General features: G+C 50.0%; 1 protein-coding gene across 2 annotated transcripts in view; it reads left to right on the forward strand.

Moving 5' to 3' along the window:
• Window positions 1–20936: 20936 nt before the first annotated feature.
• The window catches only part of DENND11 (DENN domain containing 11), a 48742-nt gene continuing 42696 nt past the window's right edge, over window positions 20937–26982 (forward strand). The window contains exon 1 of one of the 2 annotated variants that reach the window (XM_070071393.1): window positions 20937–20985. Coding sequence is in view for 1 of the 2 variants with exons in the window: in XM_051835135.2 (XP_051691095.1) it covers window positions 21281–21548 (268 nt within the window). In the remaining variant the exon portion in view is untranslated. Of the gene's footprint in view, window positions 20986–21192; window positions 21549–26982 lie in introns of those variants that run through there. The other variant, XM_051835135.2, reaches the window with a different exon arrangement.

A 26982-nucleotide genomic window follows, 5' to 3' on the forward strand; every position in this document is an offset into this window, starting at 1 on the left:
TTTAAGAACACCCATTTGCCAATTTGGGACCAAGCTCGTTGTTGGAAAGAACTCAGTCTCACTCTTTTACACCTGCCATTTATAAATAGCACCGTCCTCACCTACCTAATGGCTAACAGCAGGTACTTACAATCCAGCATCACCTGGATATCATAATGATCCTTAAACAGCCTCTAACATGTCTTGGCTGGAGCTTCATATCCCTGAGAGAGACACACCTCAGATCTTTGCCAAACACACCTGCCCTAATTCAGGCATCCTCCTTCAACCTGGCATTAGCAGTTAAAACTTCCAGGGAATTGATCGGAATTTTAAACTGAGAAAAGAAGAGCTCAAAAGATCAATAACACATTTAAGCAGATTTTGATTACCTTAAAAAATGCTTTTTTTGTTAAAAATGTGTTTCTGTTTAGGTGTCTTTAATACACATCATTAATTTCTTTCTCAGAGGGACCCATGAGAAGGGTGAAAAACTCTTTGAAGAAAAAAAAAAAATGAACTACCAGCTGAGTCAGCAATCCCTCTTCCGGGAATATTCCCAAAGAAAATGAATCGGCACCTCGAACAGCATTGTTCACGATACCGACATCCGGAAATGGCTCAAGGGCCCACTGATGAATGCATGGATGCAGAAAATGCGTGTTATTGATGAAAAGGAGAGGAATCTTGCCACGTGTGGCAGCCCCCGGTGAGCCGGAGGGCACTATGACAAGTGAAATAAACCAGGCAGAAAGATCCTACAGCACTCATGTGCAGCATCTAAGGAGGAACAGAGTAGAATGGTGACTGCTGGGGGCTCGGGAGAGGCTGATCAAAGAGACACTTTCCCTTATAAGATGAACAAGTTCTGGGGATCTCATTACAGCATGGCGTGCTGATCCTTACACAGCATATATGTATACCAAATACAAAAGAAGCCTTAAACAGTTGTTGGGGCTGGTGGTTAAGGCGCCCTTTGGGATGCCCACATCGGAGTGCTCTGAGATGAGTCAGGTGCACTTATGTTCCTAACGGTGTCCTGGGAGCCCCAGCCCTGCTCCCACGTCCAGCTTCCTGCTAATGGGCACCCTGAGAGGCAGCAACGATGATTCAAACATTGGGTCCCTGCCACCTGCATGGGAGACGTGGATTGAGTTCCAAGTTCTTGATTCAAGTCTGGCCCAGCCCCCAAGCTGTAGCAGGCATTTGGGAAATGAACCAGTGGATAGGAACTCTTACTCTCTGCCCCTCAAATAAATAAATGAATAATTTATTTAACCTTGCTTCCGGTGGTTCACTCCCCAGGTGGCCGCAACAGCCGGAGCTGCACTGACCTGAAGCCAGGAGCCAGGAGCTTCTTCCAGGTCTCCCATTGGGCCATCTTCCACTGCTTTCCCAGGCCATAGCAGAGAGCTGGATCAGAAGTGGAGCAGCCGGGACTAGAACCGGCGCCCATATGGGATGCCAGCACTGCAGATGGAGGATTAACCTACTGCGCCACGGCACTGGCCCCTAAATAATTTTAAAAAAGCAAAAAACCCAGTGATACCACATTGTAGGAGATAATCATGTGACAGGAAGTTCAGGAGAAAGGAGAATGAAAACACACAAGCCCCTCAGCACCGTTAAGAAGGCTCTGGAGGGACCCGACAGGAGAATCCATTATGGGATAAACGTGGCCCCAGGACAGGCACTGAGCAGCCCAGCAGCTGGATGAGTTTAAACAGACTTTGTTTCTCTTAGTCGCCGTCGCCGTGTCGTCACCCACTCCCGTTTCTCTCCCTTCACGGATCCCTGTGCCACTTTCTGCTCTCACGGCTGCCCACTCCAGAACCGCTGGTGAGGTGATCCAGATGAAAACCGAGCGGGAGCCGTGGCAGCGTCCATTCAGCTGAAAGTCGGCTTGTGGGTGGGAGCTCCGGAATCCTCCCGAGGCCCTTCCTGCCTGTCCCAGCCACACGAGCCGTCTCGGGGACCTCCCAGCAGGTGACATGCTGTTCACAGCGTGCACCAGCTCTCTGCTCGCCTGTGTCGGAGATCGGCACAGAGCAGGGAGGACTCCACAGGTGACCAGCAATGCCGCGTCTCCACGCTGGGCTGTTTACACATCGGCAGGCCAGGTGCGATGACTCCTTTCCTGCACCGTGGTGCTGACCGGTGACTTGTCACTCCTGCCTCTCCAGGGCAGCCAGAGGCTGGCTTTCTTCAGCACACACGACCTGCTGCAAAGCACTGCGTGTGCCACGGTCCTGCAGGCGGGCTCACCGGGCCTTCCTCAGGCAGAGCACGGTGTTTTTTCATTTTTATTATTATTCTTCTTCTGTTGTCACCCCATCTTTCCTCTAGCCCTTGCTGTACTTCTCAGTTGCCCTTATTTATGACTACATTGGCCACCGTGCCATTGGGATGGGTTAAATCCCGTGCGATCAGCAGTACTTCTGTTAGAAACTCGCACTATTCACTTTTCCATGCACTGTTACTCAAAAGGTAATGGTTGTGGCGAAGTTTTTAGAATAAGAAAGGTTTAACAACCAGTGCAAAAGAGATATCCTCAGCCTGGAAAACTGACGAACACGTGGCAGTAGCTGACCCAGAAGGATTTCTGAAAGTGGACATCACACCTGTTTTGGTTCTCATGCTTCATTCTCTTCTGCATTCTTAGCGTCTGCACCCTGAAAAACCCCATCTCTTGTCTCGGGCATGCTAATCCCACAGACACCCTTCCCGGACACGAGGCTTCAGGTCAGAGTAGAGAGGAAGCCTCCGCAGTGCAACTATGTAACCTGTGGCTTAGGAACAGGAAAAGGTTTCTCCCTTAATGCCTGACACATAATCCATGTTCAATAAATCATTTCTGGGTAGATTTGAGAAGATGAGTGTATCTCAGTTTTGTTTGCAATTCCTTTTTGTAAAAGTTTGAATATTTATTTTATTTTTTTATGACAGGCAGAGTGGACAGTGAGAGAGAGAGGGACAGAGAGAAAGGTCTTCCTTTGCCGTTGGTTCACCCTCCAATGGCCACTGCAGCTGGCGCATCGCGCTGATCCAAAGGCAGGAGCCAGGTGCTTCTCCTGGTCTCCCATGGGGTGCAGGGCCCAAGGCCTTGGGCTGTCCTCCACTGCACTCCCGGGCCACAGCAGAGAGCTTGCCTGGAAGAGGGGCAACTGGGACAGAATCTGGCACCCCGACCGGGACTAGAACCCGGTGTGCCAGCGCCGCAAGGCAGAGGATTAGCCTATTGAGCCACGGCGCTGGCCTGAGTATTTATTTTAGTTATTAACTTAGTCGAAAGGCAGAGTGACAGAGAGAGAAGGGGAAGCATAAACAGAGAGTGAGATCTTCCTTCCACTGGTTCATTGCCCAAACGCCTGCAACCCAGGCTGGGCCAGGCCAAAGCCAGGACTCAGGAACTCCATCCAGGTCTCCCACAACAGGCGACAAGGATACAAGTATTTGGACCATCACCTGCTGGTTTCCCAGGCTCATTCGCAGGAAACTAGACCAGAAGCAGAGCAGCCAGCACTTGAACTGGCATTGTGATAGGCGATGCCAGCGTCACCAGCTGAGGCTTGACCTGCTCCATCATGAGGCTGGTGTATTGTAGTAGGAGTTGCTGCACGGAGGAACACAAAACTCCCCACGGTAAGCTATGCAGGACGGAATCCAATCTTGCATCTCAGGGCTGAGCTCCGTAAACCACCTGCTCGGGGGAGGCGCTTGTCGTACAGCTGCTGAGCCATGAGGGAGCTCTTAGACTTCGCTGGGACCAGCCTTGGCTCTGTGGACTTTGAAACACTGATGGAAAGAGCAGAAACAGGAAAATCTGTTAAAACGGATTTTGCCAGAGGTAGACATTTGTATTCGCCTTTGGAGCAGGCTGTTCCTTTGCTGAAGTATACAGCTGAGGCCGTGGAAGATGAGAGATTTGTTTCAGAGTCTTGTTTCCAAGGAAGAAAAGAAAAAGGAGAAAAGGCCAAACAATGACCTTGAACAGTTGAAATGAAGATCTATTGGCCAGCCCCGCGGCTCACTAGGCTAATCCTCTGCCTGTGGTGCCAGCACCCAGGGTTCTAGTCCTGGTTGGGGCGCCAGATTCTGTCCCGGTTGCTCCTCTTCCAGTCCAGCTCTCTGCTGTGTCCCGGGAAGGCAGTGGAGGATGGCCCAAGTGCTTGGGCCTCTGCACCCACATGGGAGACCAGGATAAGCACCTGGCTCCCGGCTTTGGATCGGCGCAGTGCCGGCCATAGCAGCCAGCTGGGGGGTGAACCAACAGAAGGAAGATCTTTCTCTCTGTCTCTCTCTCTCTCACTAACTCTGCCTGTCAAAAAATAAATAAATAAATTAAAAAAAAAAAAAAAGAAATGAAGATCTATAACATTGTATATTTAAGCTGAGTTAAGCCTCTGGAAAACCAGTGATCTTGGGCTATCATATATTTAAGGGCCTTGGCCCTTTAGAAACCATTGAGAAGTCTGGTTCCCCAAACCGAAGTGGACACTTTGTCCATCTTCCTGGGAAGCTGGCAGATTCCAGACTCTCTGGACCTCCAGCCTACTGGGCATGGACTCTGAAGAAGAGAAACCAACCTGAGAGAACCCCAGGCTAGTGGATGAGAAGAGTGACCTTTCTCACCAGTATGTGCCCTGTAGAAGCAATAAAGCATCAAGCAAAGGTCTGAGACATGGGCCTCCAACTACAAGGAGCTGTCCTCCTGCAGCTCACTGATGAGTCATAAGCAGTAGTGTCTTCAAGGTCTGCTGGCCCGAACACTGAAGGCTTCCTGGTTTTGTTCTGTTCAGTATCTTACCACAGCCGGAAGGGTTGCTTCAGCTCCACAGGGGGAAGTTTGCAGTGACTCGAGGAAAAACAGAACATTTCATTACGAACATATGTTGACCAGCTCCCTGGGCAGACCAGTCAGCAGGGGTGGCACGGAGCAGGTGCAGAGTAGGGCAGCTGCACTGGACTTGGCTCCATTGAAGCTGGGCGTCTCGGGGGCTCCTGGCTTGCACAGCTCTCCTCGCAAGACGAGGGCAGTGAGCCAAGCCAGGAGCCTACTCCTCATCTACTCCCCTCCTGCAGAGAGTGTTCAGAAGCAGACGCACTGAATCTGAAGGCTGCCATGTAAATCACTAACAACTCCTGGTATTTGTCCATCACAGTCCTCATTTCAAACTGCTTGCAAGACCACTTCTAGTAGACAGCATTGCTGGTGGAACTGACTTCCATGGACAGATTACAGTAAGGCTAAGATAAAGCCCAGAGGTCAGTTCAAAGCCTAAGAACCTGTCTCTGGCAATCTCCTTCTTTTTGTTTAACCTTTTCTTATGGAAATGTTCAAACATAGCAAAAACAGGGAATAGTAATATGAATCTCAGTGTACCCACAGCCCAACTTCCGAACTTGTGGACAGTTTTACAGTTTTGTTTCATTTCTATATGCAACTTTGTGAGGGGTGGGTGCTCAGATATTTTATAGTAAATCAATGAATAACATCATTTTACTCATGAGTACTTTGCTACACCAGTAAAAAATCCCTAGGTTAATCTACTAACTGGAAATCAGTCAGTCTACTTAGTGATTAAATCAAACAGATTTCAGTGCATTGCTCCTCTCGTCAAGGCCTCTCTTCCTGGATGCAGGGGCAAGTCATCAACATAGCCGTTACGGTAGAGACATGCTGCGTGACTTCCAGCAAGGCACAGTGTCCTCAGAACAGCAACACATCCTGACCTAATAATGGAAGGATCAGCGCTACACTGCCCATACGCCAAGGAGTAGGTATGTTGGAACTACGGTGTAGACTCACTAGTTTGGTCTTTGTTAGCCACAGTTGGACTGTGGCCATTCCCAGAGTCACTAGAATTAGAGTGGGTAACAGGCTGCCTGTGTGACCTATACCAACTCCATCTCAGAGCTCGATCTGTTGTACCTCAATCTTTGTTTTTCTTTAAGAAGACTTTTTATTTCTTTCAAAAACAGAGTTACGGAGGGCATAGACAGAGAGAGAGAGAGAGGTCTTCCATCCACTGGTTCACTCCCCAAATGGCCATAACATCAGCGCCAGAAGGCAGGAGCTTCACCTGGTCTCTCATGTGGGTGCAGGTGCCCAAGGACTTGGGCCATCTTCTGCTTCTTTCCCAGGCCATAGCAGAGAGCTGGAGAAGTGGGGCAGCTGAGACAGGAACCCATGCCCATGTGGGATGCTGCAGGCGGCAGCTGAACCCACTGCACAACATCAGGCCCCGTGTGCCTCAGTCTTAAGTTATTCTCTGTGCCCCAAGAGATGGGCTCTGGAAGGCACTAGTAAATGGCCAAACATTCCCACTTCATCACCCTTCTGAGCCAACTTAGAGGTCCCCCAGGGCCAGCACTTGGCACGGTGGTAAATTGCTTGCATTCCATATCGGAGTACCCACTCTGTATTCTGGAGGGCCCACGGCTCAGTACCCCAAGCGTTCTCCTCTCTACGGACCTCACGCCGTGGGAATATCATTCAGCCGTAGCCTGAAGCACTGTAAGCTGGTAACCTCTGCATTTATATCCACACCACAGATCTTGTGAACCTCAGATCTGCAACTGCCTTATCAGATCTCCCTCTGGATGTCTGGCAGGCACCTCGTCCTACCACGTCCAGAACTTCCCTCCAAACCCATTCCACCTGCCTCGGCAAACGGAAACTCGTGAGCACTCCTCTCTGTCTTCAACCCTGCATCCAGTCTATGAGAAATCCTCCCGCTTCTGGCCTCACCTCTTCGCTGTGGGCAGTAGCTTCTCCTAGTATTTGTCCCCGCTGTCACCCTTGCTTCATTCTGTTCTATTCTACACCTAGTAGCCAATAGGGTCATTTTATAAAGTAAATCAGTTCCTGCACGCACATCCTCCAGGGTCTCCCATGTCACTAAGGATAGAGAGCCAGTCCCTGCACCGGTGCCTAAGGGTCCTGTGGCCCACCCCATCTGTCTGCTCTGCTGTCCCCCCCTCACTGTTCCTCCAGATGCCCCATCTTTAGTGCCCTGGGCCTTGCTCCTACCGGCATGCTCTTTTCCTGCCCCAATGAGACTTTGTCCAGATGTCTGCTGTCAGGTCACTTACCAGAAAGGTCTTCCCCAACAGCCCCAAACAGTGCCTGTCACCAACTCTGTGGCCCTGACTGTGTGCTGCGTTCCTTCACAACACTTACCACTACATCACACATCAGGCATCGTTGTGCACAACTGCCATGCATGGCTTTAAAAAAAAAAAAAGGATTGATTTATTTATTAGAAAGGCAGAGTTACAGAGAGGCACAGAGAGAAAGAGAAGTCTTCCATCCACTGGTTCACTCCCCAGATGTGCGCAATGGCCAGAGCTGCGCCAATCCAAGCCAGGAGCCAGGAACTTTCTCTGGGTCTCCCATGTGGGTGCAGGGGCCCAGGGACCTGGGCCATCTTCCACTGCTTTCCCAGGCCATAGCAGAGAGCTGGATCAGAAGTGGAGCAGCTGGGCCTCGAACTGGAGCCCATATGGGATGCCAGCACTGCAGGCGGTGGCCTGGCCTGCTACACCACGGCGCCTGCCCCTGCATCCCTTCTCCTTCTCCTTCTCCTTCTCCTTCTCCTTCTCCTTCTCCTTCTCCTTCTCCTTCTCCTTCTCCTTCTCCTTCTCCTTCTCCTTCTCCTTCTCCTTCTCCTTCTCCTTCTCCTTCTCCTTCTCCTTCTCCTTCTCCTTCTCCTTCTCCTTCTCCTTCTCCTTCTTCTGGCAGAGTTACTGAGAAAGACAGAGAGAAAGGTCTTCCTTTTTCCATTGACTACTATGGCCGGCGCACTGCACTGATCTGAAGCCAGGAGCCAGGTGTTTCCTCCTGGTCTCCCATGCGGGCGCAGGGCCCAAGCACTTGGGCCATCCTCCACTGCACTCCCAGGCCACAGCAGAGAGCTGGACTGGAAGAGGAGCAACCAGGACTAGAACCTGGGGTACCGACGCTGCAGGCGGAGGATTAGCCTAGTGAGCTGCAGCGCCGGCCCCCTGCATCCCTTCTTGAAGGGGATATGTTCTGAGGAATGTGTTATTAGGTGATTATGTCACTGAGTGAACATCATAGATTGTACTTAGACAAAGAATGCTATGGCATCTCTAGGAGGCAGATACAATTTGATGGGTCCTCTGTGGTGTACACGGTGTGTTGACTGAAGCATCATCATGGCACATGATGGTGTTTATTGTACATCTTTAAAACTGCCTGCCTCTCCCATCCCACCCCAGTGGGATCTAAATTCCATGAGCACAGAGGTTACCACGCTTGCTGCTCCATTTCCACTTCCTGGAACTGGACCTGGACTACAGCCACACTCAGTCCTTGCAGACTGAATCCAGCATGCTGTGTGTTCTGTCTATCCCCATGATGGAGACCACTGAGAAAGACATGGAGACCTACTATGGGGTTTCACGTGTTTAGCTTCAAGAGGGCTAAACACAATGAATGTGCTGGTTTTAAACAACTTGGTAATTCTGAGTGTGTATTCCACATCATCAGTCTCTGTCCCATTCCTGGCCCACCCCTGAGTGCAGCGTCTGTGGTTTGTGATTTCGGGCCACTCCAACCTGAAGCACAGATGACTTGGGAGGAGTGAAGGCAAGTTAGTGCAGGCAGGGATGACATTACAGCTCGTGTGGCCAGTGCACAAAATAGTTGTCAGGAAGGAGGGAGGCTGGAGCTGAACTGGGGCGCCCAGGAAGTCCCTGGATGTGCTCACCCTTGGTCTTCTCAGTCTGACTCTAGAACTTAATTTCTTAGGACAGACAACTGTGTAGCTATTCCTCAGACCATTAGGACGTCTGTTTCCTCCATTCCATCCACTTACATTTTTAATTTTATCCCTGTTACACCTCAGCTTGTCCCACATTCTGACTCCTGTCTGGGTCAGCAGTATTTGCCCTGGTCCACTTACTATGTAACTTGATCATGGATGGAGGTCCCCTTGCCTGATCCTGCCCTGGATGGAAGACTGTCCCTGCAAGAGAAAATAAATGACTTAATGCTATAAAGATGGTGTCTCTTCGCCAGTAAATATGTATTTTTCATGCAACTTGAATAGAAAAGCTCACTTTTTCCTGAAACTGGGTATAAAGTTCACATAGAAAAAATAATAGGCCAAGAAAAGCTGAAGCTTTTTATTAAAGAAGAGTGAAGGGAGAAGACTCTTTTAAATAAAACTGTAATATTGTCGCTCCCCCTCTTCGTGGAGGAACGACACAGGACCCTGCGCTGTTCTTTCGTCTGCTCGGCCCTCCCCGGGTTTGCTGCTGGTTCTTCCCGGGTTGGCTACTATCCCTTCCACCTCCGTGGAAGGGCAGTTCCCCCTGGCCACATTCCCCACTTCCGCAGGGGAGCGGCACACCGCCGGCCGGCTCTCTGGGGGCTGCACGGGTTCCCTTAGATGTTCCCCATAGATGTTCCTGGTGCATGCCGTCTCTCTCCTCCTTTATAGTCCTCCTCCGCCAATCCCAACTCGGCTGAGTACGCTGCTCTCCAATCAGGAGCAAGTCCTACAGTTAATTGGTTGAACTGGAGGCAGCTGTGCGGAAGCTGTTTACTTCTCTCCCAGCGCCATATTGTGGGAGAGCAGATGCATAGAATAAGTCTTAATTCCAGTAACAGTCTAGTCCGAGCTGCTCCCCACATAATATATTCATGAAAATTAAATTAGTGTGAACCTACTGTGAAAATGTACAGCTCAGTGGCAAAGGATATGTAGATTGGTAAACACCATAATGGAATATTGTACATAGACTGGTAAGTACCATAATGGAATATTGTACATAGATTGGTAAGTACCATAATGGAATATTGTACATGGATTGGTAGGTACCATAATGGAATATTGCACGTAGACTGGTAAACACCATAATGGAATATTGTACGTAGACTGGTAATTACCATAATGGAATATTGTATAGACTGGTAAGTACCATAATGGAATATTGCATGTAGACTGGTAAGTACCGTAATGGAATATTGTATGTAGATTGGTAAGTACCGTAATGGAATATCGTACACAGATTGGTAAGTACCACAATGGAATATTGTACATAGACTGGTAAATACCATAATGAAATATTGTACTTTAAAGAGAAATTACAAGACAGAATTGAAAGGACAGTTCAATAAGTAGTATAACAATTACTGACTCAATGAAAAATTTTCAATCTCATTCTATATATCAATATATACATTGAATAGATAATAACCAGAAGAAAATAAAAATCAATATTCATCCAATTTCTGAATGGGGACCAAATTTCTAAATGTCAAAATGACTTAAGATGTCACAAAAACAGTTGATAGGTTTGACTACATAAAATTTTAAACTTCTATATTTCGTAAATCATAAAAGGCATCAAAACATATAAAAAGTTAGAAATACTAGTAAGACTTCTTCCAGACAAAAGATAAGTCTTCTGACTGGATAAAGAACTGATGCAGATTGATGAGAGTCTGTGACCCCAGGAAACAGCTGGGCACAGATTATAAAGGACAGACAGCGCCCTGAAGAACCACAGATCACCCACAAAGATTCTGAAAACATGCTTGGGTTCAGCCACAAACCTGAGCTATGTGCCGTGTTTATCCGGCAGGCAGCAGGAGGCATGCTAAGTGGCAGTACCTAATTTGAGCACCAGTGAAATGCAGCTGGTACCCACTCATACTTGCACATCAGCAATTTGGTTGCACAGTCAGTCAAGAACCTGAGACACATAAATGCACTTGAGCCCAGTGTTGCCCCTTCAAAGGATCTGTGATGAATCTCAAGCAGCCTAAACGGCTGCTAGCATTTGCCCTGCTTGTCACCTCTCATTCTCCATTTCATTTCTGGCCCGCTAGCCGCCTGCCCTGCTGGTCTGGGAGCCTGATGGGAGGGGATGTCTGTCTTATTCACGGCTGTTCCAGTGCCAAGCACAGGGCCCAGAATCACAGGACGCAGTAAGAATGAAAATAGGCCCAACCCAAAAGGGAGGAGTTTGGGGCTGTGCTGTGGCGTAGCAGGTAAGGCCGCCACCTGCAGTGCCAGAATCCCACATGGGTTCCGGTTCAAGTCCCGGCTGCTCTACTTCCAATCTAGCTCCTTGTTAATGTGCCTGGAAAAGCAGTAGAAGATGGGCCAAGTCCTAGGGCCCCTGCACCCACGTGGGAGACCTGGAAGAAGCTCCTGGCTCCTGATCTGAGCAGTTCTGGCTGTTGTGGTCATTTGGGAGTGAACCAGTAGATGAATGATCTCTCTCTCTCTCTCTCTCTCTCTCTCTGCCTCTGCCTCTCTGTAACTCTGCCTTTCTAATAAAAAAAAAAAAAAAAGAAAGGGTTTGACATCCAACAATGACAGATGGTCAAGTAAATTATCAAGCGTTCACAGGAGGTGAAACGTTCACACTCTGATGCTAAGGGGAAAAGAACACAAACAATACAGAACATAATTTCTTTCTTTCTTTCTTTCTTTCTTTCTTTCTTTCTTTCTTTCTTTCTTTCTTTCTTTCTTTCTTTTTTTTTTTGACAGGCAGAGTTAGACAGTGAGAGAGAGAGAGAGAGACAGAGAGAGAGAGACAGAGAGAAAGGTCTTCCTTTGCCGTTGGTTCACCCCCACAATGGCTGCTGTGGCTGGTGCACTGCACTGATCCGAAGCCAGGAGCCAGGTGCTTCTCCTGGTCTCCCATGGGGTGCAGGGCCCAAGGACCTGGGCTATCCTCCACTGCACTCCCAGGCCACAGCAGAGAGCTGGACTGGAAGAAGGGCAACCGGGAAAGAATCCAGCTCCCCGACCGGGACTAGAACCCAGTGTGCCGGCGCCGCTAGGTGGAGGATTAGCCTAGTGAGCCACGACGCGGGCCAGAACATAATTTCAACATGTAAACAAAGAAGAGGAAAACATCTACCATCTATTTTAGAATATACCATTAAATTTACATGCCACTAAGAACAAAAAAAAATACCCAAGATGGATATCTAATAGGATACTCAATATAAAATTGGCAAATAAAGTTCCCACACAAAGAAAACCAATGCCAGATTCTCTGACTAATGGAGAGTGGAAAAAAAAAATCCCACCGAAAAAGTTGAACCACAAACCATTGTTCAAGGTAGCTTGAATTTTGAATTTCTACCACTAGCCTGGTCCAAAGAACCTCAAGCAGGGAACTTAACTCAGAGAAGTTTGGGGTTGGTAGAGCCTCCAGATGACTGACAGCTGCGAATCAAAATTCCCTCTGAGAACCAGACCTCAGGAGAGGTCAGTGGCAGCCATGAGTCACCAGGGTGGTGGTGAAAGTTGAAAACTGGGTGGGCAGTTGGTGCAGTAAAGTCACCACTTGGAGTACCTGGAACACACGTCAGAGTCTCTGGTTCAAGTCCCGGCTCCTCGGCTTCTGATCCGACTTCCTGCTAAAGCACACCACGGGAGGCAGCAAGTGAGGGTGCAAGTATGTGGGTCACTGCCGCCCACGTGGGAAACCCAGACTGGGTTCCTGCTCCTGGCTTCGGCCTGGCCCAGCCCCAGCTGTTCTGGGCATTTGGGGAATGCATCAGCAGATGGAAGATCTCTGCCTTTAAAATAAAATGAAAATAAATTTTAAAATGTTGTCAAAAATTCGCATCTTAGGATTGATAATGATAAGCAAAACATCAACTCAGTGGTGACACTCTAATTCAAAGTCCTTTCCTGTGGTTTATATAATGTTGATCTATTTAATATTTGAGAAAGTAAAATAAATTTATTTTAGAATTTAGACATACAGTGTTTAGGTGAGCTCATTTTGAAATGTCTATATGTGAAGAGACTTCAAAATTTATGGAAAATTAAAAGATAAAAATAGACGCTATTAACTTTTTTTCAACATAAACTACATCAAGTTGAAGACACTTTTTTGCCATGCAAACAAAATGTGATAAATTTATTTTACATCAAATTGTACATGGAGATAAATATTAAGTGAAATAATATTGCCTTTATTTAGCCTCCAAATAATTCAATGTAAAAAAGAAAACAAAATACTGACCTGACAGAATACAAGATGCAATGTTTATACCCTTCTCTTAGTAACACGTATTTATACTAGGGTGCTTCAAAAAGTTTGTGGAAATGGAATTAAGAGATATGTTTCTTTTAGTCTGGAAAATTTTTGAAATCCATGCATAGGAGGGATCTTCAGAGAGTTATTGGAAAATGCATAGAAAACTAAGCATGGATTTCAAAAGGTTTTTGCACTCAAGTAAATTTACCTTTTAATTCAGTTTAGAGCCCCCTTTCCTCTACATTTAAAAAGGCAATCCAGTGGAAAATGGGCAAATGAATGTCTAACAGTTCAGCAAGCATGAACTGCTATTCCACCTTACTAGCTGTGGAGGAAGTACAATACAAACGCAGCATGGAGCACAAGCAGACACTTCACAGTAGCAGGTGTTACAGTGTGGGACAGCCGGAGCTGGTGTTGGGATTGGAAACTGAGAAAAGCGCTCTGAAAACAGCTTGGTGGTTACTGAAGGAGACTCTTGTGGCATCCATATCCTACAATCCAGTAATCCACGCCTCAGAATGTGTGTGTGTGTTCTCAGTGAGGCCTGCCTGTATAAGAATGTTCATGGACCCATTGTTTACAGTGAAATCAAGAAACACTGGGACATCCTGCAACCTTGAAGTGATTAAATATATTGTGATAGAGTGGCATAACAGAATGCCATACTTCTTTTTTTAGCAGTGAAAATGGTCAAATTACAACTAAATCTGACAGCTTGGATGAATCACTTAAAACTGAAAATTGCTAGAAATGATACCAAATGCAAAAGTTAATCCAGTTTAGAAATCAGGAAAGTGCTGATACCCATTTTGGAGTGGATAGTGGCTGGAATAGAGCACAAAACGTTTTGGGTGGTGTTTTATGTCTTCATCTAGGTACTGCTTGAATGCATGTTCACAAAGATTGATGAAGATGTGCACTTAAAATGTACTTCAAGAATATTCTTAGCAACATCATTTGTAATAGCTTTTTTTTTTTTTTTTTTTTTTTTGACAGGCAGAGTGGATAGAGAGAGAGACAGAGAGAAAGGTCTTCCTTTGCCGTTGGTTCACCCTCCAATGGCCACCACAGCTGGTGTGCTGCGGCCGGCGCACCGCGCTGATCCGAAGGCAGGAGCCAGGTGCTTCTCCTGGTCTCCCATGGGGTGCAGGGCCCAAGCACTTGGGCCATCCTCCACTGCACTCCCTGGCCACAGCAGAGAGCTGGCCTGGAAGAGGGGCAACCGGGACAGAATCTGGCACCCTGACCGGGACTAGAACCCGGTGTGCCGGTGCCGCAGGCGGAGGATTAGCCTAGGGAGCCGCGGCGCCGGCCTGTAATAGCTTTTTAAACAGGAAGGTGATTCCATCATCAGAGATAGGTTAAATAATCATATACTTTTTCATTTCTACATGTTAATGTAGATTGCCATAGATAGAATGTTTAAGATAACATTGTCAAAAACAGCTTATAGTGCGATATACATGTTTCCCACTTTTTAAAAATTTACTTATGTGTAATGATTTATTTTATTTGGAAAGCAGAGTTACATAGAGAAGGGAGATGCACACACACAGAGAGATCTTCATCTGCTGGTTGATTCCCCATTTGGCTGCAACAGGACCAGGCCAAAGCCTGGAGTTTCATCTGTGAAGGGGCAGGAGCCCCGGCACCTAGGGTCACCGTGCAGGAGCCCCGGCGCCTAGGATCACTGTGCGGGAGCCCCGGCGCCTAGGGTCACCGTGCGGGAGCCCCGGCGCCTAGGGTCACCGTGCGGGAGCCCCGGCGCCTAGGGTCACTGTGCGCCGCTTTTCCCAGGGCGTCAGCTGGGAGCTGGATCAGAACCAGAGCGGCCAGAATGCAATCTGGCACCCAAATGGGATGCCAGCATCACAGGTAGTGGCCCAACCTGCTACGCCACAACACTGACTCCCCACAATTTTATTTTTATAAAATGTGTTTTCTTCCTCATGACTACGTGTTATTTGTAATTAAACATAAAATACTATAAGTAATTATACACTGAAAAATGATGGGCCAGAGTTGTGGTATAGCGGGTAAAGCCACCACCTGAAATGCCGGCGTCCCATATGGACACTATTTCAAGTCCCAGCTGCTCCACTTCCAATCCAGCCCCCTGCTGATGCACCTGGGAAAAGCAATGGAGATGACCCAAGGGCTTGGGCCCCTGCATCCATGTGGGCAACCTGGAAGAAGCCGCAGACTCCTGGCTTTGGACCAGCCCAGTCCCCACTGTTGTGGCCATTTGGGGAGTGAACCAGTGGGTGGAAGACTCTCACTCAGCCTCTCTTCCCTCCCTCTAACTCTTTCAAATAAATAAATCTTATTTTTAAAAATGAGCAGAACCAGTTAGAGCGAAATAATTATTTCTAGAAGTCAGAATTGCTTATGTCTAGGGAAAGAATAAAAAAATAGGAATAGCTGGTGCCGCGGCTCACTAGGCTAATCTTCCGCCTTGCGGCGCCGGCATACCGGGTTCTAGTCTCGGTCGGGGTGCTGGATTCTTTCCCGGTTGCCCCTCTTCCAGGCCAGCTCTCTGCTGTGGCCAGGGAGTACAGTGGAGGATGGCCCAAGTGCTTGGGCCCTGCACCCCATGGGAGACCAGGATAAGTGCCTGGCTCCTGCCATTGGATCGGCGCGATGTGCCGGCCGCAGCACGCCAGCCACGGCGGCCATTGGAGGGTGAACCAACGGCAAAGGAAGACCTTTCTCTCTGTCTCTCTCTCTCTCTCACTGTCCACTCTGCCTGTCAATAAATAAATAAATAAAGAAAGAAAAGAAAATAGGAATAATGGAATCAATAGAACCAGAAAGAAACGCTTGCAGGGATATTTGAATCACTACCAGTTATTACTGAGTAACTTGGAGGGGTCTAGAAGCCAATAACTACGCCATTCTGTGAGTTTTCAGCATTCGGTGTAGGGGTTAATCTGCCAAGCATCTCTGTTTTTCACTGTGGTTATTTTAGTCTACTTTTACTTGAGAGGCAGAGAAAGGGAGAGCGCCTACCTTCAGGTTCACTCCCTAGTGCCTGCAATGGCTCTGGCTAAAGCTGGGAGCTGGCAGTTTAATCCAGGTCTCCACATGGTGGCAGGGACTCCACTGCTTGAGTTCTCACTGCTGCCTCCTTGGGTTTGCCCCAGCAGGAAGCTCCCTCGAGGCGCTGGGAGTTGAACCCAAGCACCCTCATGTGGGATGGGGGCATCTTAACTTACTTAATGGCCTATCCCTTGTTTTTATTTTAATAATGGGAATTTATGGAAATAATGTTTATAATGTACCAAGAAATAGTTTTAAATTTCACTCTAGGGATACTTGCTGAGAGCGTAACTCAACCCAAATCATACTGTATTAAACTTTTTTTTTTTGTAGAAACCACTTTTCAGTTTCAGTTTAACTTTTAGTTCTGAGAATGATGTTAATTTAAAATCCACTCATACAAATTCAAAGTTAATTTATTCAGTGTTTTTATACCAACCTAATATCTTAGTGTTGGTTTTGAAGAGATGATGTAATATTGCTTTTTATTTCAGAGGCATTTGATTCAGTAGAGTTGTGATACTTAAAAAATTTAATGTTAACAGCATTTTGTCTTATTGACTTTTGAATCCCTGAAAGCAAAAAGATTTGGGTTTTCCCAATTTTAAATGGAGTGGGAAGTACGTGATTCGATAATTGGGACAAATACAAGATGAGTGACCCAGGGCCAGCGCTGTGGCATAGCAGGTGAAGCCACTGCCTGCAGTACTGGCATCCGTATGGGCGTTGGTTGAGTCCTGGCTGCTCCACTTCCAATCCAGCTCCCAGCCAATGGCCTGGGAAAGCAGTGGAGGATGGCCCAAATATTTGGGCTCCTGCACCTGCATGGGAGACCTGGAAGAAGCTCATGGTTCCTGGCTCCTGACTGGCCCAGCTCCAGCCATTGTGGCCATCCAGGGAGTGAACCAGTGGATGGAAGATCTTTTAGTCTCCATCTCTCCCTCTCTCTCTGCAACTCTGCTCCTCAAACAAAACAAATAAATATTTAAACATAAAATGAGTGACCCACGGTAAATGCTAAATATGAATTCTTTATTTTTCCTGTCCTTTGTGAATTATTTAGCAACATTATTCTATGAATGTGGAGATTTATTCCTAAGAAACTTTGGCAATGTTTTCAAGAGTTGAAATAATGAACTTCTTTAACAAACATTTTTTAGAAGAAACCAAAGACAGAGGAGCGCCCACAGCACCTCAGAATAGCCAGTTAACGTGGAAGCAAGGCAGACAGCTGTTAAGACAGTAGGTACACAGTTTATGTTCAGCTTTGCTTAGGATTTAGGTAGACAAGTACATATATTAAGTCGGAAGTCAAATGTTACTTAATTATAATAGGACAATATGTATATTTTTCATAGTGCTACTTTTTGCTATGTAGAACCTTGGTTCATTTTAAAGTTTGTTTCCTCTGGGTGTCAAAAAAAACCTTGCTTTCTTATTTGCAGGATAGACTGTCTAACAGACTGGATGACTTCCAAAACCAGAACAAACACAATATAGAGTCTATTCTTCTAGACTTTTCTGTCCCTTTTCCTGCAAAATTTCCAAGTTGGTTTCTCTTTTGTGGGAATGTGACTGGCTTAGGATTATTCGACGTTATTATTAGAAATGACTTGCCAAATCCTCAGTTTGTTGAATTTTTGAGGAAGCTTTTTGATGGAATTCTCTGCTGTATTGGAGGTACTTTTAGGGCAAATGTTGGTTTCTGTCTTATCTGGTCCTTTCCTTATACATAGTTTGCAAACTTTGGTACTTGCATCCTACCGATACTCTGTAATTTAGAACTGTGCAGCCTTCCCAGCTCTGGGCAGCTTTACTTTCACGTCAGTGACCCCACGAAGCGTGGTCAGCCCTTTGACCTTGTTCTCACCAACAAGTGCTCCTCTGGACCACTCCACGGTGTGAACAGTCATCATGCATTCCATCACTGCCTTTCCAGTCCCACAGGCTTTGCCCTCTGGTTTTACCTGGATCTTCCAGGTCCTCACCTACCGAATGTTCCTCGTCAGCCCCTTTGCCCGGGGTTGCTTTTATCTGTTCTGTTTCCTTAGTGCTCAAGACAATGACGCCAGTCACGTAGTCCATCTCTAAGGAACTGAGGGTCCTGCGAATTCAACCAGATCAGGGGACCTTTCACATTATTAATTGAAGGGAAAATGGAGGCCCTTTAAAGGTTTTGTATGATAGAGAACAAAAGGAATTAGGGGGTGCCTAATGCAAATGCAAACTCTTCAAGAGCTGCCCTGGTCTGTTGGGAGCCAGGAGCAGGACCCGCGCCCTCCTGGGGAAGGGCCCTCTGGTGACGTCGTCACCGTGCCGTTTCTGCTAAGGCCTTGGCTGACTTTCTCCAAAGACTCAGAACAGGCCGATGTTACCATCCTTAGGCCCTCCAGAAAGCCAACAAGAAAAATGTCTTGCTGTGACCTTTGCTTTTTTTCTTAAGATTTATTTTATTTATTTGAAAGACAGAGTTACAGAGAGAGGTAGAGACAGAGAGAGAGGTCTTCCATCAGCTGGTTCACTCCCCAGATGGCTGCAACGGCCGGAGCTGCACTGATCTGAGGAGCCAGGAGCTTCTTCCAGCGCCCACATGGGATGCGGGCTCTTCAGGCCAGGGCTTTAACCCGTTGCGCCACAGCGCCGGCCCTGACCTTTGCTCTTGACAAGTCCACTTTCGCTTTGTCTGGGCCACTTCCACCTCTTAGCAGCCACTTTTTAAAATATTGCTTGTTTTATTTATTTATTTTGAAGAGAAAAAGAAATACAGATCTTCCAGCTGCTTTGCTTTCAGGATCATCGTGGGTAAAACCATGTTTCCGTTCCTGTTCCAGTTCTTCAAAGAACTCCTTCAGGATCTTGATCCTGTCATCTGAAATACCCCTTGACAGCTCTGCTCCCGTCCGCAGCCGGTCTGGGTGCACTGGTTAGGGCAGCCGCTGGGCAGAACGCTTTCTCCATTTTCATTTTTCGGTCAGAAGTCTGGAGGCTGTCGACGGTGGTGGCCATTGTTTCTGCCATTAGCTGGCAGTTCTCTTCAATCAGGGCTGAACGAGATGACTCTCTGGATTAGCAAACTGATCTGCACGGTCTGCCGTGGAAGCTTTCCCTTCAGCATTTGGTTTTGTTCCCCTCCTCCCTTTTTTCCGCTTAAGTTTTTGACACACACAGAGACCGAGCTCCCTTCCGGTCCACAAAGGCCCACGGTGGCCAGGGCAGGGCCACGCAGAGGCTGGGAGCCAGGCACTCAGCCCAGATCTTCCATGTTGGCGGCAGGGACCCGACCACTTGAGCCATCACCTGCTGCCTCCCAGACTGTGGGTGACCCCGTGAGACTGCCTGCCTAGCCCTTGCAGTCCCCGGCACGTTTCCCCCCTCCCGCCAATCAGGTCAAGAGCTCCCTGGTGTGGCCCCGGGGCCCATGAGGCCCACCTGGAAAGCTATCCTAGCTACGTGACCTTCAACCTGATTGGAGAAGCAGCGCCAATATCAGCTCCATCCTATAGAATCAGTGTTGCCCTGAATTAGCCACGCCCCCTCTGCCTGCCCTTTACACAGTGGGCGTGGTCGTTAATAGAGCAGACAGGGTCACAGAGCTTCTTGCCAAAGAACGCTGTCGCTCACCATCCCTGCAGTGCGCGGGCCTGGCACCAGTGTGCATTAGCTGGGACGCAAAGACAGAGCGCTTGGCGAGCTAGAATACGCTCTATAGAGGTGACAACGAGAAAAGACTGCAGGGCCAGCTCTCCCTGTTTATAAGCCAATCAAGGGAAGCACTTATGAGTTATTTCCTGGGATATACGGAGCCTGAGAGTACTAAAGCAGGAGGTGACGAGACGGGGGTGCTACTCCCACAAACGGTAGGAAAGGAAGCCCCCCCACCCCCGGGGAGAAAGCCCGTTCTTGAGAAACTGCGAAGGAGTTTCTGTGAACCCTGACTTCGCACTTTGCACCATAGAAGTCCCAACATTGGAAGCTCTGGCTGTGGCCGGGCGTCTGAGTATCTGCCCTGGAGTCCCGTGTGTCACCCAGTGTGGGGCGCCCTGGTCTTGGCCTGCACCTGCGCCTCAGTGGCTCGCTCCAAAGTCCTGCATGGTCCCTTGTTTGCCTTTGGGGCAGGGGGAGAGGTTGACCTAAATCTACAGATAACGGAAGCAGTCCTCATTCCCAGTTTTTTGCGTTGTTGTCATAGGGTTTGGACTGAAGCAGCAGCCTTGCCCGGTTATCTCCCGGGAAGAAGGCTAAACCTGGCATTTGGGACGTGGGTCTTCGGGACCACCTACGGCACACCTCCAGCGGGCCCTCTGAGAACCTGCAGGCCGTGAGCTTTTCTGAGCCCTGGCTGAATTCTGTATTCAATCAGTTCTCTGCGACCTCATCCTGTCTCGCTGTTGTAGTGGCCATTCTGATTTGCTACTCACAAACCCCTCGTCAGAGCCACCAGCTACCAGATCAGCCCCAGCGGTTGAGGCATTCTGAATTTTAATTCTAAACCTAAACTGGCGGCGGGTGGGGCTGGGGAGTCATAGGCAATGCTGAGATCAATTTCCAAAGCCATCAGCTTTAGGGCTTACTTAGGCCGCCTCACCTAGCGACTTGCCGGCTGATCCTACATGGAAACACCTTCCCGCCCCACAAACACCCCCGCGCCTGGTTTAAGTCCCTCCAGCTGGTCGTCACCACCCCCATCCCAATCAGTCTGCCTTCTCAGCAGAACCGTGGGATTTCCACGCCCTAGCCCCGCGGCCCGGGCCGGTCTTTTTATTCCCAACACCTGGGTAGCCAGCCACTCGCCTCGGCTTCACTTTCCCGCTCCTAGTAGCTTGGGCACACGTTCAGGGTTATGTAACACATGCGTGTCACCGTGCCTGTGCCCAGGGTACTTGGGAAAATGACGGTGGTTACAGTTACACCACAGCATCCTAGGTGAGAAGCGACCCACGCACAGGTGCACCGACCCGAGGCTGCGCGTCCGCACCACCCACTCCCCACACGCGAGCACACGTACAGGCGCACAGCCAGCCTCCAAACAGGCTCCGGCCGCCTCCTCCGGCCGCCGGAGACGCGCCAGGGCTGCAGGGCGCTCCGAGCGCCGCCGGGCGGAAGCAGGCAGGTGTGGGCCCCGGCTGCGCGGAGGCGCAGGCGGGCGGGCGCGGGCTCGGCGAGGGAGTTCCCGCAGCCCGCCCCGCCCCGCGCACCCGCGGCCCCTCCTCGCCTCGCCATGGTGGAGCAGGGAGACGCCGCGCCGCTGCTGCGCTGGGCCGAGGGCCCCGCCGTCTCCCTGCCGCAGGCCCCGGAGCTGCCCGCGGGGGGCCGGGCCCGGGGCGGCGGCGGGGGCGCGCGGCCGGCCGCGGAGCTGCCCGCGAGGCGGGAGCCCGAGGGCCCGGCTGCCTCCGAGGTGCTGCTGCAGCCCGGGCGCCTGGAGCTGCGCGACGTGGAGGAGGACCAGGTGGTGGCCGTGTTCGTGGTCACCTTCGATCCCCGCTCGGGTGAGAGCCGCCCTGGGGCCCGGGGTGCGGAAAGGGGCAGGGCACCCCCGCGCTGTAGAGGCGGGGGGGGGGAGGAGCTCGCTGCGCGCGCACCCGCACACCTGCACCCCCTGCCCGCCCGTGGACCCCGGGCAGCGCGGGGTCCGGGGTGTCCCCTCTCAGAGCCGGCCCGCGGGGCTTTGTTTCGGCCCCCGCCGACCCCGCTCGGGTCTCCGTCCCGCCACTGCCCTGCTCCCACGTCGTGCCCATCCCCACGATCGTGTTTGCCTCTCCAGTGTCGGCGTCGCGCCTGTGACCCCGCACACGGGCTTTTTTTTCCGTGGGGATGGAAAGTGTTCCCAGGTGGGGAGGAGGGAAGCCCCGGGCGCACGCCCCCCGGCGCGGAGTGCCCCGCGCGTCCCCGGCCCTGGCCCGCTCGCCCTGGCGCCCCGCCGCTCCCTCCGCGGTAACTTTCCCAGCGGCCAAGTTCACTTTCTCTGCGTGCTGTGGGGGAATGAATGCGGCCGGGGCCGGGGCCGGGGCCGGGGCCGGGGCCGGGGGAGTCCGCCTCCCGAACGGGCTCCGGCTGGGACGTGTGGAGCACGAACCGGTCATCTCAGAGTCTTTAGCGGGGTCGGGGAGGGGGCGTGCTTCATTTTAAGGGCGGGAAGAGCCCCCGGGGGATGGAAACGGTGGGCACGAGTCTGTGCTCGCGGGAAGCCCGGCGTGGGCTGGGAGGGGCGTCCGCACCCCACGGCTGCCCCGCGGTTCGGTTTTGGAGTCAGGGTCCCGGGGCTTAGGAACACCCAGGTGTGAGTTACTTGGGCGTGGGCCTTGGGGTTGCTGGAGTGTGCGGTGCTTGTTGGAAGAACTCCTCCAATGAGGGTGAACGCGAACCCAGGGAGTGGGGCGCGGGGGGCGGGGGGTCAGGGCGCAGTGTGCGGATGCTGCTGTAACCGGGCAGGCTCGGCTCGGTCAGGGATTCTGGGTGCGCGGGACGCCGGGAGGATGCGGGATTCCCCGAGTCCAGGTCCCATTTGTAGCGACAAGAGTTGGTGGAGAGGAGAACACAGGCCCTTCTCCCGCCTGCTCTGCTCCTCTGCCCCACTCCATGGCCAGGGCTTCTTTGTGAGCCGCTTCGGAAATTCTACTCACAACCACTACACACATGAAGCTACATATGTTACAAGGACCCTTCCAAAAGTTCACGGAAAATGGAATTAAAAGATAAGCTTTTGTGGGTGCCAAACATTTTTTAAGTCATGCGCCCTGCTGTACTTAGTTTCAGGAAGGGCTGACCCCTCTGCAATGAGGGAGGCTGTTTTAGATACGCGTCTATTTCGGTGCTTCACACATACTGGCTGACTGGCATATGGTTTGAAAATACTGGTCAGTTTTGACCAAAATGATCTTTAAAGCCAGACCCCACCCCCACCCCCAGAAAAGATACTTTGTAACCACAGATGCTCTTCAACGTAGCCAGAAGTTACTTCCTGATAAACCCACTGTAGGCTGAAAAGTGAGCTGAACGTCCCAGCCCGTCTACTGTGCACGTATCACATCCACACCATTCTAAAGTAGACACATCCTAACAGGAGCCATCCTAGGTCCCTGATCGTGTTTCCTCATGCCCGTCACCGCACCTGAATATCCGTCCACAAGCTCAAGATTCCTTCTCGGGGAGAATGTTAGGAGTAACCAGAAAAAACGGAAAGGAACATTAACAGGGTCTGATTTAGTGGTGGCCTGGTTGCTACTCTAGGGAAAAGAAAGACAAAAAATCCTGTACTAACCACAGATAGAACTGATCACATTGGTAATTATTGATATTGATCAGTGGATAGAAAGCACCAAGGAGCTGTGACCCTCTCCCATGCTCTGTCACAGCCAATGAGAATGGTGAGAATGGTTTTATGGGTTGGTGAATGTGGGGTGTGCACGTGTGTGTGTGTGCGCATGCGCACTCAATGGTTTTCAGATTAATGTGAAAGAAAGGATTATTATTGATACTTAGGTACCTTGTACAGGCATTTACAATTAAGCTCTTTGATTTTTTTTTTCGTTTTAAATGATTTGTTTGTTTGAAAGAGCAGAGTTACAGAGAGAAATCCTCCATCTGCTGGTTCACTCCCCAAATGGCCACAACGGCTGGGCTGGGCTAGGAGACAGGAGCTTCCTCTGGGTTTCCCACGTAGGTGCAGGGGCCCAGGGACTTTGGTCATCCTCTGCTGCTTTGCCAGGCGCATTAGCATGGAGCTGAATCAGAAGTGGAGCAGCCAGGAAGGACTCAACACACAGCCATATGGGATGCTGACGCTGCAGGGGGTAGCTGAATCCCCTGTGCCAGAGCACTGGCCCCTAAGCTGTTTGATTTCATGCTAAATGCTACCCTCCAATTTGCCGGTCATTTGTATGCAATTATGCATGAGGAAACAGACCACAGACGGTTAAGTCATCTGAAAATATCACTACTCATTAACTACTTGACTCTGAGTCTGGTTGTCTTAACAGTGTGCCATCCTGCCTGAACCTCTGCCCCCTAACTTCCCGTTACCTATCCCGAGTTCTGGGAGGAGGGGGAAGGAGAGGAAGACGGTGAGAGAAGGAAATGTGTGAGTGTGGAGCACTTCTAGCTTTGGCCGTGGTTGACTGGGAGAGCAGTTGTTTTCATATTCTTGGCTCTTTTGTCACCCCACTCCAAAATGGCACTTTGCATCCTGTAAAAATATTACATAAGAATGATACGGCGTATCTCTAAAAGCAGAAGATAGAATGAATGGGTGCCACTGAGGTCGTTGGACATTGAGGGTTAGCACTGTGACAAGGAGCCTAAGAGAGTATCTGGTGAGCGCCTGTGTGCTGGTTGAGCTGTGTCCTGGAGAGAGACAGACATGCTTGCCCTGTGGGCCAGAGACTTTGTGGGCCAGAGCTGTCTCCTGGCCTTAGGCCTGTGTCTGTCTCTCTCTCCTCCCGAGGCATGTCTGCTGTATGCTCCTGCTTAATTTTGGTCCAGCCAGACTTCTGCTGTTCCTTAGGCTAATTTACCAAAAGCAACACAGTGAATACTGGCTTCTTCATCAAAATGAGAGCATAGCACAGAAGCCATCATGTGGGAGTGATCTGTTCACAGGTTCTGTCTCTGGCCTGCCCATCCAGCGGCTCTCCTACGTCATCCCAGCTGCGTCCTCAGGTTCCATTCCCAGAACTCCTTCCCCACCTCCCCAGTCACTTACTGCCCAAACCAGGGGGTATTCTTCACGCAGCTACCCTGGTGTGTGAGTAACGGTTAGCCTGTGTCCAACTCAGGGTGTGTGTGTGTGAGAGAGAGAGAGAGCGTGCGAGAGCGAGCGAGCAGGGGGTAGCGAGGGAGAGAAAAGGACATGGTGGGGGAGAAGGGAGTACGTAGCTGTGGGTACCTCTGTGAGGAAGAGGATGTAAGAGGGAAAGTGAGGGAGGACCAGACCCATCCTTGTTGGAGTAATTGCGTTTGGGTAGGAATGAACTTGGTGATTCTCTGCTATATTTGGAAAAAAGAGTGACTCATTGGCATATTGTAAGGTTGGGCATTCCTAGGAAAAATCCAAGATTATTTTCATCGGACACATGGCTTGAAAGTTATGGTTGCTGGATGTAGAAACGACATGAGGATGGGGCTTCAAGTTCAAGGTGAGATGTGTGTGCCCGCACTGACACACACTCACACTCTCAGCTCTATCTGGAGCAGGAGCCAAAGGGTGGTGGTGCTGGCCATCTGGGCTACAAAGCTGCTATTGAAACCCGGCCCAGATGCCAGCTCTGCAAGCCGTGTGGAAGAGGTTGGCAGCCAGCGTGTTGCTTTTTCATTGTGCTCAACCCCATGAGTTAGAGCCTTAAGTTTTATTTTGTTCTTTGCATGTCTAGGAAAATTCTCTTTTCTCTGCCTAATTAGGGAAAGTGGTGCTGTCTCAGTTAGGGAGCTCAGCCCCATGGTGGTGGCAGGAGCTGTCTCCCCAGGTGACCGAGGGCCGTGTGCACCTGAGCCTTTGGACCGCCGGAGTCTGGTCCCCTGGGAAGCCGCCTCCTTGGACTGTTTGTTTCTAAGGCATTCACTTTAATCTGCTACATTTCATCCAGAATTATTCTGGGGAGGTCTGGGGAAATTCCTCTGCTGTGTGCCTTTGTATTGGAGTGGCTTGGAAGGCGAAGGGGTGCTGAGGGGCAGGTGATCTGCTGGGGTTTTCAAGATGTTTCTTTTGTTCTTGCTAATTAGGAATGAATTACTTATTACCTGCTTTTCCCTGGCCTCTAGCCAGTGCCCAAGTTATATTTAAACACATATTTAATTTAGTGCATCTAAGTGGTCCACGGATAGATATATTTTTAGCCCCTTTCACACACTCATTTTAATCTCCATTGATTCCCTGTATACTCAACGAAATATAAGCATTTCTTGTAAACAGTGGAGATGAGAGAGGCATGGTGTAACTTGGAGTTCTGCCGAGGTCCTGACTCCAGGCAAGTGGGAAGTGGCTTAGCGACCAAGTGGAATGTGAGTGGGAAATTTGGAGACGCAAAGAGCAGGCCTCTTGCTGGCCGGTTCTGTCACTGTCCTTTCTCTGTGGTTTCCTTTGGATGTCAGCGCAGCACACTTGTGGTTGACTCGATGAGTCCCACCTTGGCAGACTCTGCCCGGCTCTGGGTGATTCATCTGCTTGCGGTTCTCAAGGAGACGTCAGTCAGTGGCCGTCTGTTGTGGATGCCGTTTCTCCTCTCGTGCCGCGAGAAGGCAGGAGTGGCTGTCACAATGCCCACCTGCGCCAGGAACTGTGCTGAGTGCTGCGAGGACCTTGCTGCTGATCGGCCCAAGTCTAGGCTGTCGAGAGTAAGAGATGCCTGGCGTTCGGCTCACCCAGGGTCCTGAGGGGGGGAGGCCAGAGCCCGGGTCCCCTGCCTGCTGGGCCTGCACTCTTCCCTCCCCACACCACTGCCCAGTGGCACATTAGAGGGGGCTGGGAAGCGGAAGGTTTTGCCTTTGTGAAATGAATGCCTTGGAATTCAGCCATATTCAGATTGGCGTGTGGCTGACTTTAAATCACCAGGATGAATTTCTTCCTGACTCAGGCTTTTTTTTTTTTTTTTAAAGATTTATTTATTTGAAAGATGCATTTACAGAGGGGGGGGGTGCTGTCTTCCATCTGCTGCTTCAGTCCTCAGATGGCCAAGGATGGGCCAGGCCAAAGCCAGGAGCTTCATCCCCTCTGGGTGCAGGGGCCCAAGCACGTGGGCCATGTTCCACTGCTTTCCCAGGCCATTAGCAGGAGCTGGATCAGAAGTGGAGCAGCCGGGACTGGAACCAGGGCCCTTCTGGGATGCCGGGGTCCCAGGCGACAGCCTTAGCCGCTATACTCCACTGCCGGCCCTCCCTTATCCCAGGTGGTTTCGCCGGCCCTCCCTTATCCCAGGTGGTTTCAGGAGC

Source organism: Oryctolagus cuniculus, chromosome 3 (assembly GCF_964237555.1).
Source record: "Oryctolagus cuniculus chromosome 3, mOryCun1.1, whole genome shotgun sequence".
NCBI lineage: Eukaryota > Metazoa > Chordata > Mammalia > Lagomorpha > Leporidae > Oryctolagus > Oryctolagus cuniculus.